The sequence below is a fragment of the Lepisma saccharinum genome, chromosome 19 (genome assembly GCF_977018435.1).
Source record: "Lepisma saccharinum chromosome 19, izLepSacc3.1, whole genome shotgun sequence".
NCBI lineage: Eukaryota > Metazoa > Arthropoda > Insecta > Zygentoma > Lepismatidae > Lepisma > Lepisma saccharinum.
The window spans coordinates 36,751,205-36,769,897 of NC_139247.1; the positions used below are offsets into that span (position 1 = coordinate 36,751,205).

Below are 18,693 nucleotides of genomic sequence, written 5' to 3' on the forward strand. Positions count from 1 at the left end.
CCCTTGGATAAATATTTATTGTTGTTCACAGATATCGTTTGTTGGTTAGGTTTGGTTTGATTTGGTGTTTTAAGTCCAGTTTATGCACAGTAAGGCTAATCGGGACTGGACCTACAGTTTAAAGTGGGATCCGAACCACTTGTGCCTCCACTGGCTATCGAACCCGGGACCCCTTGATTACAAGGCAACGAAGCTACCACTGCGCCATGGGGGAGGCCAGATATCGTTTGTGAACCTCGTGAAATGCCAATTTATAGTTTGTTAGAAAATCGACGACATTTTTGGCAAAATCGGCATTTCGGCTTTCAGGCAATTATGGGCGTGCGCACAGGATGACAGTTGCTCATAATGACCACATGTACCCAGCACAACTCCCATACATTTTATAGGGGGTGTTAAGGGACCTTTGACTCACTCTAGTACATTATAATGAGGCCTTCATCTGTGACATAGCTATACATATTTTTTTGCATCTTCTAATTCCATGGCAGTTTCAGTTTGATTTTTCATGTGTTTTAGAGTATAGCATGATGTGCAAAAAAAAATTTCACGACTTTCGCTGATGACATGTTTTGAAATATTCAAGGTCAAAAGTCAAGGTCACGTGACAATATTTTCTTCTTATCCAAAGATAGGCTTGTTACATATTATTGGACAGCTTGTTCTATTCCCTACACAATAAACTTTATTTCAGCTTCCTATGCCAAATAGACACAGATTTATAGCACATTTAGTAGAGCTAAACGGACTCAGAAATGGCAATTTCTACGAACTTTAACCTTGAATAATTTAACAATCACAAGACAAACTACTCAAAACTTTCATAGTTACTAAGTCCCATGCATAGTTTCAACTCTCCAATTTTCATGAAAATCAGAGATGGTCGGGTTGAAATTGTACATATCTGTGTTGATTTGGCATGCGAAATCATGATTATATGTAAATTAGTCTGAACTACAGAGATGAAAAGTAAATGGGGAGGGAAGGAGATAACTTTTGTGTCACAGACGCTGGAATTCTAATCGAGTGATTTTTTATTTCGCACCTATTAAAAGAATAAAACAGCGGAATTAGCTTTATCTTTCTCCGACCGAACTTTCATCAGAGAACCTGCGCACGCCTATGATCACACGAATAAGAATTTGCAAAATAATATAATGGAAGAAATATTCTGATTCTGATAAGAAAGCACTAATCTATATGAAAACTATCTCTTTTTTTACAAAACACCTGTCCAGTTTAGCAATGATTCTGTCGGAGACGATGAATATAAAACATCCACAACAAGGCAACATCCATGCATGTTTTACCTATAATTTCATTCTGCTACTAAGTCCTGGATTAAAAAAAATAACTGATTGGACATATAACCATGGCGTAATAAATCTATATTTTATTGATTTCAATATCAGCAGGGACAAGGCGCTTACTAATCTAAATTCTGGTTTCTAGGTTCATCTCAACTATATGAATAATGCTTTAGGAAACAAATAAGAGAACAATCACCAACGTTCAAATAGGCAGTGGAATCTTGAACAATACTTACATACAGATTATATTAAAACTAAATTAATATCTGTGAGTCAAGTTTGTACTATATTGATTGGGTTTATTTTACTTCGTTTTTCTGCAACTTTTGATGATATGATGATATGGTGAAATTGATGGAGGACACCCATGACCAGAGTTGGTATTATAGACAAGGAAAGTGATAACAAAATTGTGTGGCGAATACTCCAGCCCACCCTCTTACTTCCGCAAAATACGCGCAGATCTCGTGGATTCCATGATGGGTTTCATGTGACGTCAGGATTCGCACCGCCTCCATCTTTGCGGCAAAGCTGTTTGTCGATTGCAAGAAAATACTCACCAAGTGCACGTTTGTTGTTAGTGCTGTGTAAAATGTTGGTAACATTGCATAAAAATTAAACGAAAAGGCCAACTCTAGTTCACCTGTGTTTATCTACTTGAACCAGCTGGGATCAGTTTGTTTTCGTATATATTAGTGGTTTGGATTCTGCTTGAAATATTTACATCCCTTAAGTAACCCCCCATGTTTCTTGCTCGGGGTGGGAGAAAGTAGTCATCGACGACCTTGAGTACAGATTAACTGAAAATTCCAAGACTCAGCCATTGTCTTATATGTTTCCTTTTAACGTTTGTTCAAGCGCAGTAATTTGAAATGTTGAGTTGTTCAATAAGAGTAATTTCACTCCTTGCTTTAAGAATTTTGGATATGCAGGCCTCAGTGACGGAGTGGTTATCACAACGCACTACGATGCTAGGGGTCCCAGATTCGAATCTCGGCCTGGGCATGACTGATCTTAACGACTAGCCAAATATAGCAGAAAAACGAAGTGAAATTAACCATACAAATCAATCATTTGAGATACTTTGATATATAATTAACATGTTTTAACCAAGCAGTGCTTTCTTTCTGACAGTACGCAAAACCTACTACCGGCCTTTTCTCATGATTAGGATAACAATTAATAACAGTTTGTGTTAATGAATGAAATATAAATAATCAAGTACAAGCGTGCAATTATCAAGATGAAATTAACTTTGAATGTTATCATTTTTATCGTCAAACTTATCAACACCTTTCTACCAAATGAAACAATAACAAGGAAACGCTACTTGCAAGTATGATAAAAAACACCAGTTCAATCCATTTGTACTACAAGTCACAGAGAAATGCGATATACGAACTTACCTGAAAAGAAATGTTCACCCCGTCGCTCTGTGCTGTTTGTTTTGTTCATTAATATATTGGCACGAATTATTCTCGCCACGACGGCGTAATCTAATCAATCCGAAAATTCTGTGCCGTGAATTGCACCTTCTGTTCTTCTCGGAAAATTCTAGGATAAACGTGAGTGCCTGTTAGACCTAAACAACCTAATATTGCACAAAGTGTACCATCGTAAACAAGGTTCAAATCTCCTCCTCGCCCGCTTGAACTCCGAATGTTTACAAGAACCCGCCACAATCATGGCTGCTCGATCCCACAATGCAACAGTTTGTGACGTAGGTGAAACACACCTATTCAAGAGCGCGTTTCGTTTATTTATCTTCGCCAGATGGCAGGACAATCCACACAAGGGTAGTAGTCGGTTTGTGTGTATGCTTTGGAGTAAAAGGGATGAGGAGTTTTTTGGCAAACGGAAACAAAAGTGTTTCTCAAAAGATATAATTGCCTGTGAATGAGATAAGAAATCAGAACCCAAAATCACAAGAATAGATAAGGTATCCGAAATAAATAAAATGCCATTTCTACTATAATACTTGTATCTTAATAGTAAGGCAAGCTACAGAAAAAGTGCGTAGTTAGAGATCGGTTAGTTCATCGAACTATCCAGCCTAACTATTGCCTATTTTTTGGGGAGCGGGAAATTATTTATAGTATCCATGCCTTGACTCATCTCACCCAACAGGTCGTTAGGTGCCGGAGCTTGCCCAGAGTTGATAGCTTCCTGGAGATGAGGCCTGCTCGAAAAAGGTTTATAGTACAAGGCAAACTACAGAGTCCAAAAAACGGATTGTCTGTTAACAGTATGTAGATTTTGAACTACATCTCGTAGAATAGGAGATAATGGACGTAACGTCGATGAAAATCTTGTAGCAATAAGTAACACCGAACTACTGGAATCCAGAGTAAAAAGGGGGTGTATTATTCAAAAGCGCATGAGGGGGATGAATCAGGAGTAGGAAGGAGTAAGGGATATTGTAAGAATACTGGGTATCACGTTGACAGTCTTTGAGAAAGGGTGATCATTTAAGGTAGAAGAGGATGTATGAGTAAGGGAGGATTTCTTTTTGGGTTCAGTAAATAAATGGTGAGGGTGGAATAAGAACAGGGTTTCCGGAAGACGAATAAACTTGATTAGGACCACGAATAGACATATTGAAGCAAACGTTTAAGCGAAAAGGTGGTGGTGGAGGTGGTGATTGTGTGAAATGCACACTGCAGCTTTCCACAAGATATAATTTACCAACAATAATGTATGCAAATAGTACCAAAAAGCACCAGAACGCACCACTTAGAAAAGATGTAAATCGCCATGCTGTTAATCTATATTTCAACGCCAGTTGGGGAGCCAGGGGGTAAGGCTTCTGTCACCTCTGGTAACGTCACTTCTCCCAACTTCCCCCTAATCAAGTAGCTTTATTTGCACATTCTGCTATTCTATTTATACATTTTTGATGGAATTTTCTTCAAAAGCGATCATTATAGTGGAAAATGCTCCGAAGATATTATTCTCTTTTAAAATGCGAAAGAAAAGCCTTCAGTCCTCCAATCAATAGACTTATATCTCCGGGGCTAGAAGGCAGCAATCTTTGCAAACTTTAATTTGACACACTGACGAATAGATCTCAAAGGAGTTTCATGCATCTTACAATAGCCGTGCCCGAGGAACCAATTTAGATACAAATGGTTTCCTGCCTCGGGGGACAGCGCGAACCGAAACGACTAATTTGGAAATTCCCGGAAACAAAACGTGGATGCTCCGAACGTTTTTCGCGTGGGGAAACTTTTAAAAAAAGAACTTTTATTTTCCAATAAAGCTCAGATTAGTTCTCCTTCGAAGCAGGGATTATGATGTAATGAAACCGCAATTTCCTGGAAGATGATTTGGAGGGGGTGGGGGGCATCGCCTGCCTCAAGGAATTCGGGCCTCGTTATTCTTACGGGAGTTATAAATCCCCCCCCCTCGAACGGGATGTCTCGCAGGGTATAACAAATGGCTTATATCCTCCCATTTTCTACATCATTTGTTATTCTAATTTGATAACGACACGCTACCTAGAATCGCCTCTTCATTAGAGATTGTTTACGCCACCTTTATTCTGAGAATTAGCTATGCCAGTGACTGACCGCGAATGTATGGTATCCATGCCAACAAACATCAAATCACCTACTGGCTCATTTTGTGGTGAAAGTCCACAGTTGGGAGATTATCATAATTAATTAATTAGAGAGTTTCCCAATAACTACTCTGGAATTAATTTGACACGCACTTTTCGACGTGAGGCGTATTGCTAACACTGTAATCAAGGGGTTCCGGGTTCGATACCTGGTAGATGTACAAAGTGGTTCGTTTTCCACTTTAAACTGTAAGTCAAGTCCCAAATAGCCTATCTGTGCACAAGGTGGACTTAAACAAACATTGATTTTCGATCTGTGTAAAGGAGTTGTGAACATGATGTATTATTATTTTTATTGCCTCCAAAAGATTGGACTCATCAGATGTTTTTAAGGATAGAAACCATTGTATTACACTTTAAGTTATCAGTCCTGTATCAGGAAATTATAATCGCAATATACATATATATCTTTATTTTCTCACATGTGGAAAGCTATAAATATGCAACTATTAGTAAAATATAGTGTTTGAATCAGAGGGTGTCTGTTACTAGGAATTCCTTCATAATCATTTTGAAATTGATGTAGAAATGTGAAAGTCTGCTTAATATGAAAGAACGAAATTTTGACAATTTTTGTAAGTTTACCAATGAGGAAAAATCCAAAGCATTTAAGCCGGAAGAGTAGGTAGCACAACGTGATAGGATGGCACTGGTTTCTTGATTCGAATCCCGGTTGGGCATGGGTGTTCTTCACCAATTTCATCATATCATCACTCAACATCATCTTTGCGATTAGCCAAAGAGGCATGGAAGCGACGCTAATTACCAAAAATTAAAAATCAAACAAAAGCATTTAACTTTATCTAAGTGTAGGATTATTAAGCCAGATATAATTAAAAGAGCCTAAATGTTTTAATAACTAAAGATTTAACAATTTGGAAACTATTAGTTGAGCGTAAATTTATGCTAGGCCTAATTGTGAAATTGTCTAGTCTTACGGCGGGCGCTCTACATGCTGGAAAGGGAAGTGGGGAGCGGGGAAGCTACGACCAATCCATCGCGAGAAGAAAAGCAACAGCCTGTAGAACGAGGTACGCGCAGCACCTCCGCAACGTAGTAAATCTCGGCTCCCCGCTCCCCACTTCTCTTGGCAGCATGTAGAGCGACCGCCGTAAGAGTAGACAAGAGCTTTAGGAATTTAAGTTGAGCGTAAGACTTATGCCCGCTTTAGACGAAAATACTTTCCTTAGAATTTTCCCTAACGTTTCTGCTACGGTCAAATTCTACAGTGGAAAGTGAAGATATTTCATAGCATTTTGATGCCATAGCATATTCCGTGACATATTATACAGATAGAATCCGTCCTAATTTTCTTAATATCTCCTGTAGCGTAGCCAATCAGAGGCATACGCTTAGAGATCTAAATGCATCATATCGATTGATGCACCAGAATGCATCGATTGATGCATTAAAGTGTGTTGTATGACTTCTTCAAAGAATCAGATTCACATTTGATGCATTTGGGTGAATTCTTGTATGTCGTGAAAGAAACACCAAAGTGGATAATTTGATTCAAGTGAGGACTTATTACAGTCGAGATGCACTTCAATGCATCAGTTGATGCGTTTTGATGCACCTTGATGCATTTTCATACACCAGAATGCATCTTTTTGGATGATGCACTTAAACGTTTCGTTTGAGCTGCATAAACTCTGTAGCTGAGACCAAACGTTTAAGTGCATCATCCAAAAAGATGCGAAGGTGCATCAAGGAACATCAACTGATGCATTGAAGTGCATCTCGACAGAATCCTCACTTGAATCAAATGATGCAGTTTGGTGTTTCTTTCAAGACATACAAAAATGCACCCAAATTCATCAAATGTGAATCTGATTCTTTGAAGAAGCCATAAAACACACTTTAATGCATCAATCGACGCATTCTGGTGCATCAATCGATATGATGCATTTAGTTTCTGTGTGTAGATGTAATGGCTGCCGTGTGCAGTGTAAACAATGGATCACTTCACGTTTTATAAAGCCGATAACTGTTCAACCGAGAGGGACAATATTACCTAAGAAATGTTTTTAGGTATAAATCAATGGCGCTGCTTCGTACATACTTCATACAGTTTACATATGAATTAGTTGTTTCAGTTGTAAACACCGGACAATGACTCGCGGACAGGAATATCTCAATATATCGGTAGGGTTGATGGTTACTTAATGTTTTAAAAGACATGTAGAGTTTCAATTAGCTTACACGATATAACGATAACCATTTCCTCAATTAAATTACATGTCTTCCACTTTTAAATGTAGTAGTTATTGAATTTCGTGCTGTAGTATATATTATTATTGCATTAGAATCAAAAATGGTAACTGGAAGGTTGCATGAAATGTTTCCGTGTAGAGTACTGTCTGCTTAAACAAACGGTATAAGATTTTTGAAAGTATTTACGGCAGCATTTATGCCATCAAAAATGTTAAAGAAATACCTCCATTTAAAGAGAGCCTTTCTGTTGAATTATCAAGATGGTCTTGGTTGGGGAAGCATAAAGTTTTTCCAGCTGTAGAGAGCTGTTAAGGTAAGCTCAGTGAATAAAATGTAAACCGGATAGACCATTTTTTGGAGTCTAGTTAGCGAGCCTACCAACACTGTAGCGCCTGACAAAGAGGGTTAGCGATAGGTTCTGGATTGAGATGACGTCAGCCTTTCGCTTCTTGATTGGTGGGTTCGGGAATTACCACTCGCTCCCAAACTACAAATGCCGGATGGCCATGGATCTTACGGCAGGATGGGGGGTCGGGTTAAAGGTTCAGGAGTTTTAAATATATTCAATTCCGGTCCAGAAGAGAAGATCAGCAAGTGTAAATGGGTTCTGGATCGTAAAGAACCTTTTTATCTGTAAAGTATTTCAATTCGGTCCAGGAACCTTTTTCCGGATGAATTTAAATACGGTTCAAGTTCCGTATTGAAATGGAACAATACGGAACTTGGACCGAATTTCAATATTGCGAGGAAAAAGGTTCCGGTCCTGTTTAGAATGTATGAGTTCCTGGAGCTTTAACAACCCTGTCTTACTGAAACAATGTGACTGTAACATTATCAATTGATTGGTTTAAATAAGAATTTTGCGTGCGTCAGCACTTATCCTATTTGAGGCATAGGTGTGATATTTTACACAAAATTTAAGGTTTCAGACTTGAGATTGGATTAAAGTATGCATAACGAACTGATTTCTAATAATTATTAAGTACGTTGTGGTGTCTGCTAAAGGTCTTTTCAGTTCTTACGGCGGGCGCTCTCTGGCAAGGGAAGTGGAGAGCGAGGAAGCGACCAATCCAGCGCTATAACAAACGCAGCAGCCTGTAGAACGAGGTTCACGTAGTACTTATTTCCGCCAGGTCGTATCTCTCAGCGCCACCTCTGTTCTCTGGTTGGTCTGCGGCGAATTCCCCGCTCCCCGCTACTTCTAGAGCGCCCGCCGTAAGAAATGAAAAGACCTATAGCAGATGTAAAAAAATTGAGTATGATGGCATTGGTTGAGTGCGTGAAAAACAAAAGTGCAATTACGTGTGTGACGCTTTAAAAATGTAGCATACAGGCTGCTGGGGCTAGTACCTTTTATTGGTGATATGTGTAAATGATATGCATTCACGAACACCTACACCTTAATGCAATTAAAAACAATAATAATTTATATATTAATTCATTTTGTTATTAACATGAAGTAGGACCACTTTTCGTGGAATACCCTATTTGCACACGTCACACTATGCGCGGCCAGTCCCTTACCATAACTAAAATCTGAGACTAGAATCTCCTTACATAGGTTGAATGCTGAGACTGTAAAGAGTAGGGAACGGAATTTTAAGTAAATAAATGTTTTCTGCGATAAGATAGAAACCCTCGTTTTATGCCAAAATTCTGATCATAGCCTTATATGTCAACACAGCAAATTTTATTTTACATAAAAACACATATTTTCCAGTTTTCCGTATGTAAATACATATTTTGCGAAATTTCTATTTTAAATACATAAAATTGCTCATTGACTTCAGCTTCCTCCAAGCAAAAATGTATATTCTCCGCACCTCTTTCATGTCGAGAGTGCTAGGTGTGTTTTGTTTTTGAACACGCTCGCTGGTAGACTTCTGGCGCCTCGCCTACGATCCTATTGGGGGAAAATATTACCCCCACTGGATCTAACGTACAAGTGCTAATGTCTAATTGTACAGAATGTTTTTGGAAAACCCAAGGTTTTCAAATTTTGCACCAAATTGCACGTGTTTTGGAAGGTGAAATAGAGCTTTGGAAAACTTCAGCGTTAGTGATATTTCGTACTTCAAATATGCAAGAATTGTTTCTTGTGACGTGGAGCGATCTTTCTCACAATATAAGATGCTTTCTAAAGATAATCATCATAGATTTACAATGGAGAATTTGGAAAACAAAACTATGGGGATCCACTGCAACTCTTCCAAAAAATAGCTCGTTAAGAGGTAAGCATTTAGAAACTGATTTCAGATGTTTAAAATGCATGTAATATGTTGTTTTTATTACCAAATGTTTTCTATTTTTGTCACATATTTTCCTGTTTTTATCACATATTTTCAACATTTATGACACGTAAAAAAAATATTTCTGAGTTTTTTAGCACATAAAGTTTTGTTCCCTAGTAAAGAGGCACTTGGCACATGTATGGACAAAAAAAAGTTAGTCTGCAATATTGCAGTTACCGGGATGTGGAAGAGAGATTGACTTTTGGGTGCTCCTTCAGGACACCCCTTACACTATTTCTAGAATTATCAAGATTGAAGATAAATTGAATCATGCAAGCATATTCGTGCAAGGGTGTTTTCTGGATGAAACATTCCAGTGTGTTCTTTATTTACAATGCGGATTTCTGCGTTCAATTACTGAATATGCTGGAAGTTACATGGACTAATTCAAGCAAAGGAAATCAAAGCCTACAGTCATTCTTGCAACATGAAGTCAGACTGTGCAATGCAACGACACATACCAGCTCTCTCGTGCAACCGTCTTTATTGCAGAGGCAGGAGTTTATTAAGCGACCTTGCGTGAGGAAGTCATCACAGAACTGGAAATTGCAGTCCGTTTCCAGCCGAGACTGAAAATTAAATTACTTTGGAAGCATGTGGATTTTATGCTCTCGCAAAATGCGCACAGATCTCGTGGATTCCATGGTTCGGGCAACGGACAAGTATTCAAAAGTGCGTTTCGTTCTTTTCTCACCAGATGGCAGGACAATCTTTGTAGTTCTGGGAACAATTGAAGGTTAGCATAGAGCAAAGTAGATGTTGGCGAGTTGAGACACGTGTGGAATTTCTAGAACTTTAAGAATTTCGAGGATTAAATTACATTGCAAATGCAACAGCCACCTTTGACCGAAATCACTCAAAGCAAAGCATAATTAATTGGGCTTGGATGCTATTACCCAGCCACCTGCACAAAGGCAAATGGTTTTAAAAGGGCAGAGGCGGCTCAAGATAAAATTTTCACCCGGGCGAGGTGCATAACCATGTTATATATTTACAGTTTTAATGACGAGAAATATTAGCTTTATTTTTTTAAATACTTTAAGTGTGTGTTAAAGAACACGTTTATTGTAGGTATGTGTTTATTTAATACCTACATAATGACATCAAAATAACAGTATTATATTAGCTTACATTTCTACATTATTTTGCAATATACTTATAATTAGAGGCACATAGTTTTGGTAAATAAAATAGCAAAATTTCGGTACATAACCGAGTCAATTTCGGGTTCAAAAGAGGTAAATAAAATAAAATGTCGCTGTTATAGCGGTGAAAGAGTGGTATATAAAATCACATTTTAGCTTTAAAAAAGTGAATATAATCCAAAATTTTATTTAAATACTGCACTTACTATACAAAATAAACATATCCCTTCTAATAACACATTTATGTCGTTACCAGAATATTTACTTTATTCCTGTATAAAGGGGTTCATTTTTGCTTCTCAAATATTTACAGCAGAATTAATCAATTTTCCGTGAATTGCATAACTCTCAGGATAATTCCGACTTCAGAAAATGTCGCGTCGGTAAATAAACTCTAAATTTCGTGTTTAAGAGTCTATTTCGCATTTTGCAGTTCATTTCGCATAATTTCGTGACAAAAGAAGGTAAGAAAATGCACCTCTCACCTTTCAGAAACATGAAATATTAACATTACAATGTGTTATTTCACATTTCGTGTTTTCGTCAAAAACGAAATATGCATGCCTCTACTTATTATGTTATCCAGCAGTAACTTCAATGAATTCTTGTCAACAACATATCCAACTGTTTTTAAAACAAGTAGACAAGCACCCGGTGGAGACTGTAGGTCCAATCCCGATTAGCTTTTCTGTGCATTAAGTGCACTTAAAGATAAACTAAAAAGAACACGCTTAAGGGATCAGAAATAAGATTTTGCCACTAATCAAAGGGTGCGCGTTGGTTTGGTGCGCCCCTGTAAGCCGCTCCTAGAAAGGATCACGAAATAAAACACTATACTAGATATTTGAAACGTGGCAAAAAATACAAACAATAACTAATCATGTGACTTATATACAAGATATGTATGGTAAGACGAACAGAGAGAGAAAAAGAAAACAGAAAAGAAGAAATATAGAAAGAGAATGTGAAGGATAGAAGGAAACAGGGAAAGGAAGTAGGAGATAAAGAAGGAAACAAGGAAAGAAAGAATGTATAACAAAAGCGAGAGAGAAAAGAAGATTGAAATTGTAGATTCAACAGTGAGACGGAGAAAGGGATGAAGAAGAAATGAAAAAAGACATAAACAGGGGAAGCAAGATATGGATCAACAGGAAGTAAGAAAGAGAGAATGGAAGTTAGACAGAAAAAGAGAGGAACAAGGAACAAGTAAGAGAAAGAGAGAGAATGAAAGAAAAACAGGAATAAAGAGATGTTAATAAGTTAATAAAGAGATAGATAAATTGAAGAAGGTGAGAGAGAAAAAGAAAGAAGGACATACAGAAACAGTTCAGAGATAGAAAGAAAGAGAGATAAAAGAAGATAGACTTCTAGTTGCCATGACCACAGTATATGCTTCGTTATTATAATGGATCCATGCATTGGTTTTAATTAGTAACAAAATCCTTAACCTCTAAACGCATGATTTGAGAAAAAAACAATACAAATATAAACTTCCAACCTCAAGCTTTTGGAATTATCGAACTAGAATCGTTCTTTCAAACGATTTACTAAGCTTTAAATAAAACATAGCCCACGTGTTTGTATTAAGCCATCTTAAGGAGAATATATGATCGTTATCCATGAATATCTGCAAAGCGCCAGTCGGACAAGTAAGCCGCGTTGCCTATAACAACAGGATGCAATAAAAGAGAAGTTGGAGGGGCCGTGAGACACTACTTAGCTTCAGAAGCAGCGCATTGCTTTGGATGAGACAGGTAAACTTCATACTCTTCATTGACAAACAATAGATATCCCACGCAAAAGAACCAATTAGCATTGTTGGAGAATTGTAGTAAGAGCAGAATTATTGTATAAAGAGGGATTACAAAGAGCATATATTGGCTGCTTTGTCATTGCTTGTAGTTTATGAAATATCCTTCAATAGCCCTTATACTTCCTTGTAAGCTAAGAAGCAATTTTTGCTGAGTATAAATAAGAATCAAGGATTGCAAGGATCAAAATGCACTCAAATGAACGTTTATCATAATGAGGCTTCGTTTGACGGTTTTTCCGAACAAAGAAGCATCTCAAAACACACGGTCGGAATTTTGTAGCTGGGCTGAGACAGCTGATGAAGTTACTTTATGGTAAAAGATGAAAGTTAGGTGAAGATATATTAAAAGTTATGGAGCAGTTGAATTCAGGGTTCGAACTAATGAAAATGTAGATAAAGAGGGAAATTTCATAATAATCTCTTTAAATATTTTGTTATCTTTTAAGTAATATGAACACTTTAATTCCGCCACTAATTAAATTTATATAACAGTGAAGCCCATACCCTGTATATGTGTTATATTAGGCATAATATGAATAACAAGTATCATTGAGTTTTATAACGTTAATAGTAACACAGTTAGAAGTAACGGTTACTTTTAGTAACTCTAACAGTAACTAATTACTTTAAAAGCAAGTAACTGTAGCAGACTTACTTTTTGAAATGGAAGTAATTTTATCAAAATTTACTTTTACTTTTACCTTAAGGACTCTTAAATTGTTAAGTTTAAGCTTCTTAACGTGGGGTATGAGCTAAAGTTGTCAATTCTGTTTCCAATATGAAAAGGGTTTTAGTGATATTGCCTAAGGCAAGGAAGACAGACTTCGTTCCACGATAAATTTAGAACATCCAGGCTCATTAGAATTCCTCATTTCTAATTGTGACCGATTACTTCATTGTGAAAGTCGACCTAGTATGACATTATAGTTTAATATTGTTCAATGTTTATGCATATAGAGTAAAATAAGATCATATATTAAATATTTTACAGTAAAACCTCGTTAATCCGGACTAATAGGGGGATAAGTTGACCGGTTTAATGAAAGTCCGGATTAACTGAAAGATCTTAAAAGAACAGTAGAAAGTGCATTAAAACTCCGTTTATAGCAACAAAACACGTTTATTATGGTGTATTTAAAGGGCATAGGCCTGAATACACTATACAGTACAGTACAAAGTCTGCGGGAAACAGAATTTCATCAATGGTTGACTGCCTTTTCTTTGGGAAGTTCTCTTCTTGACTTCTAGCCACATTTAAAACCTTGCATTCTGCTTTTTCCCCTTTTACCTGTCCGGATTAAGCGAAGTCCAGCTTATCGGGGTCCGCATTAACGAGGTTTTACTGTAATATGTACCAGAAACAAATTAAACACATATTTTTTTACTATTGGCAATCAGTGATTGTGTGTAATTTGTTTGCAAGAGAATTTCCAGCAGAGACTGTAAAAGTAACTCGAGATTACAATTACCAGTAACTGAGTTAGTTTGAAAAAAAAATAACTTTCCGAACACTGTTCGTAACGTATATCGAACAGTTGATATCGGTTGCTATGGGAATGTGTTCAGCTTTTAATACAGATACGGAATTCTGTCCTTTGAAAAAGAGAACATCATATTTTCTTACAGAAAAATTGCACAGCGTCTATGTTCCAGAGCTCATATTGCCTCAGGAGACATGCAAACATGAATATATCTTCCTTACTGTCCTGCTGGGGGAGAAGAGAGAGATGAAAAATTGAAACAAAAGACAATCGGTCGCTGTGGGTTGTGTTTCTCCATCTGACACAATTGAGCAATTCTATTGTCCTCTTATTTCCTTTCTGTTCATAGGCAGAAGAGAAGCTGGGGTTATGCGATGCGGAATCAATATGCGGATATCTCCAGGCCAACGCTTGGGGGGTCAACAAGAAGCAGTTCTGTTCCTGTCCAGGGAGAGCGAAATGTCCATTAGTTTGGGATTCCATGGATGGACATTCTATAACCCAAGGCTCAGAACAGTATAAGGTACGTGGATAATGTTTATTATATTTTGTTACATGCATCTGTAGCATATCTTGCTTTACGCGGTTTACTTCTTCCTTGTGTCACTATTTACATTGTTTACCGATGTTTTACTTTACTCTTCTTGACTCGTGTACTACTGTAATGTGAATTTGAATTTATTACTCCATACATGGACGTCCACTGATTTTTTCAGGGAAGAGCAAGGTAATTTTTCCAAAGGGGGTCAACGAGGTATATTTTCCCCCATAACAGTGTTCGCACATTCAGTCTGAAGTTTTCATGTTCTGAAACGCCCTTAAAATGATTAACATCAATCACTCTGACTAAAGTGAAATATATATATATATAATTTTAGGTTGACATTCATTTTCCAGTGGGGGCCGTGGTCCCCTCTTGGCCCCCTTTCGGGTATCCATGACTCCATATAAACCATATACCCCATGTTAGTGCTCACTACAGTTTCACGTTTGTCATTAGAAAAGCAATATAATTAATTCAAAAACGTCAACAATTTACAATTTAAATATTCAATTACAGTGTAATATTCCTAATTTTTTAATACTGATTTGGAATTTGTTTTTTTTTAACCTTTACTCGTACGTAACCTGTTCCAAACTTTGTCACATCTATAACTCTACAAAACTTTTTATTATTTTTTGTCCTTTTATTGTTTTTGTCTTTTGAAATAACTATTAAATTTACTTTGGATTCAAAGGAATTCCAACGAGATTCAATTGGCTGTAAATGTCTAGAAATACACAGAGAGACTCTCCCAGAAGTCCTTCTGCCACATTTAAAAATTGTACCCACATGGAAAAACTCGTGTATTTTTAAAACAAAATTGGAACATAAAGTTTCAAAGGAATGAAATGTGATAGAAATGCTCAGAACTGCATCGGTCTTGTTGGAAATTTCCACATCTTCGAAACAAAATTGGGAAATAAATATATAAATACAATATGTCCAAAAATAGACCGCACAAATTGATATATTTTATCTAACTTCCTTTTGTTTCTTGCTTACATAATTATTTCTCTGTTTCGATATGTAAGATACTTTTCTCTCTTGTGTACGTACATATGGTGTTTGAGAAGTTCAAGGCTGGTTTGCTAAAGTTATTTTTTGCCATTCCAATTTGCTGTTTTGCCCCCGCTCTCCTATTATTTCCATGCTCGTTTTCTCTATATCCTACTTCTCCTCTTCCTTATGTGTTCCTCATTTTCCATGCCTTGGAATTTACAGAAGGGAGCTGTGGAACTTGTTATAAGGCTGAGGAATGGAGACTGTGTGTCGACTCGTAGTGATATTCTCAACCACTTCCATTTATGCCAACAAATTTTTCATTTATTCAGGAATAGATACAAGTTGAGAATCCAAGAATGTACCCCCAGGCGCTGGTCTATAAGGTGTGAGAAATTACTTGTATCAACAACAACAGGCAGAGATTGTGTGTTTAGAAAACTTAGCAACAATACAGAATGTTATACAGTATGTAACATTGTTATTCGTACACATAGAATTTCTGAGGAAAAAATGTCATAACTACTAGTAAATATAATAATTTTCATATGTATCTGGAAATTAATGTTAATGAAGGTTTCACCAACAAATGTCAATAAAAATGTATGTTCAAAGTGTACAAACAGAGCATATAATTTGTGTGAAAAGAGAAAAACATGCTGTTTCATGCAACATTGTTATTCGTACAGGCAAGAGTTTCAATCTTCCTGGCATACAGCGCCACCGCTATTCGGGCGATTTCGTGCAGTTTGCAACTTCGTAACAAGTTTGAACATGCAGGCGCGCTCCCCGTCAAGCGGAATGCTGGCGTAGGTATTGTTGTAGGCCTATCGTCTATCTATCAGCGTGTTCGAAATGGGCAAGGCGAAGGAACTTAGTTCCGATCTGAAGTATGTTATTATAAGTTTGGCCCTTAGAGGTTATTCTTTAAGAAAAATTGGACAAAAAGTCAATAAATCACACTCAGAATGTGCCGAGAAAACCAAAAGAGAGACGGTTGAATAAACGTGATGAACGCTTTATTTTAAAAGAGTGCGAGAAAACCCCCGACTAAGTGTTCCTCAGTTACGACCGTTAGTAGAAAATGTTCTGGCAAGATGATGTCCGATCAACTGTCCGACGTGCCTTGTGGAAGCATGGATATCATGGCAGAATACCACGAAAGAGGCCGTATGTAAATAAGGTGAATCGCAGGAATAGACTTTCATTCGCGAAAGAGCACATCCACAAGAACCAGGAATTTTGGGCTAGTGTCATATGGTCAGACGAGTCCAAGATTAATATATACGGGTCAGATGGGATAAATAGGGTTTGGAGAAAATCAAATAAAGACAATGATCACATTAACACAGTTCCAACAGTTAAACACGGTGGTGGGTCATTAATGATTTGGGTTAGTATGTCGTCCAAAGGTGTTAGTACCATCCAGTTTATTGATGGTATCATGGATTCATATGTCTATTTGGACATATTGAAGAACAATGCAAAGCAGAGTGCTATCTGCAGATTCCAACAAGACAATGACAGTAAGCATAAGGCGCGAGTAAACATGAATCGGCTAATATGGAATGTGCCCAAACTTTTACAAACACCAGCTCAAAGTCCAGACTTCAATCTCATTGAGCATTTATGGGCAATTTTGAAAAGGCGAGTCCGTAAAGCAGATATCAAGTCCAAACAAGTTTTGAAAACTGTTGTGCAAGCCGAGTGGAATAAAACAAGCTCTAAAACATGTCGGAAACTGGTTAATTCTATGAAAAACAGGTGTCAAGCAGTAATTAAAGCCAAAGGATACGCATCAAAGTATTAGAACTGTTCAGCCAATTTGCTCTGAATATACTTTTTTCTTTTATATTATTAAGTGTACGAATAGAAAAGTTGTACAAAAAATGGCATGTTTCTCTTTCAGTTTCATTTAATTTATTATTGTTATTGGTTATACAGAATTTGGGTACGATTTTATGTTCCTAATGATATTAGTTATCGAATTGTAAAGAAACAATTTCAAAAGAGTGTATTTCCTTTCAGATATTAAAGCATTTTCTTTGAAAATCCGTGTGTACGAATAAGAATGTTACATACTGTATAAATAAGCCTGTCAATTCTAAAGGAGAAAATAACTTGTAATATTTCGTATATGTTGATAAGGGTGTAAGAGCAGGAACTATGTGTTTTTGTGGTGCTTTAGCCGACTTGGTGAATGAACATGTTGAGTGGTCGACTCTCGGTGTCGGTACCGAAGTTCTCGGGTTCGAGTCCCGGTCTATGCATGGGTATTCTTTGTAAGTGTCTGTTCATCAATCTAATCTAATCAACACTCATCCCCATCGTTGCCATTCGACAAAAGAGGCAGAAAAGAGAAGTACATTAAACCGAATGAATCTGTCTTCTCTCTCTCTCTCTCTGTTTATATTTTTTTCTTTCTTTCTCTCTCGTGCTCTTTTCTTCGCACATTCCCGTTTCTTCTTCGGCTATCTCTCTTTCTCCATCTCTCTGTCTTCTCCATGTTTTCTCTTTCACTCCCTCTCTTTTTCATTTATTCACTCTCTCTTTATCTCCCTCTCTCCCTCTCTTTTCCTTTACGTCACACTATATTTTCTTTCTCTATTTCTCTCTCTCTCCCTCCCAGTACTCTATAAAAATCTATCTAATTCATTGTTTTCTCTCTCTCTCTCTCTCTTTCCCTTTTCTTCACCCTCTTTCTCTCTCCCTCTCTTTCCCTTTTCTTCACCATCTATCTCCCTCCTTTTCTTTATCTTTTCTCCACCCTCTCTTTCTTTACCTTCCATTCTTTCTATTCCCCTCCCTCTCTTTTTTCTTCATTCTCTCTTTCATTCTCTCTTTTCCAACTCTTTTTTCTCTATATATATATTCTCTCTCTCTCTCTCTCTTTCTCTCTCTGTCGTGCGTTGGTTAACTGTTTGTTCCTTTCTTTAAACCTTTCTCTTCCCCCATTACATCTCTACTTCTCCCCTCTCTCTCTCGCAAACACCCACCCACACACACAAACATTGACTTCCTCACTGCAGGCTATCCGACCATATAGCTTTCAGCTACTATACAATATTCAGCAGCATAGCCAACAGTGACGTTGTTATAGCCATTGGATCTCCGGAAGATTCTATGACAACGCCTGAATGCAGATCGGAACGGAGAAGGATTCGCAGGAGATCAAACCGGAAAGACGGACGTGGAGATTTTTCGTAGGACACAGCATCCGTGCAGATCTCAGCTCTGAATCCAATCTCGTGGGACAGAAGCCCGAGCGACTGGATCC

The 18,693-nt window shown here is 37.4% G+C and overlaps 1 protein-coding gene across 2 annotated transcripts in view; it reads left to right on the forward strand.

The window, feature by feature from the left end:
* Positions 1-18,693, forward strand: part of LOC146003106 (U-scoloptoxin(11)-Sa2a-like) — a 112,356-nt gene that overhangs the window by 51,598 nt on the left and 42,065 nt on the right. For both annotated transcript variants that reach the window (XM_083141279.1, XM_083141280.1), the window contains exon 2: positions 14,223-14,396. In XM_083141279.1, the coding sequence (XP_082997405.1) occupies positions 14,223-14,396 (174 nt within the window). The remainder of the gene's footprint in view (positions 1-14,222; positions 14,397-18,693) is intronic.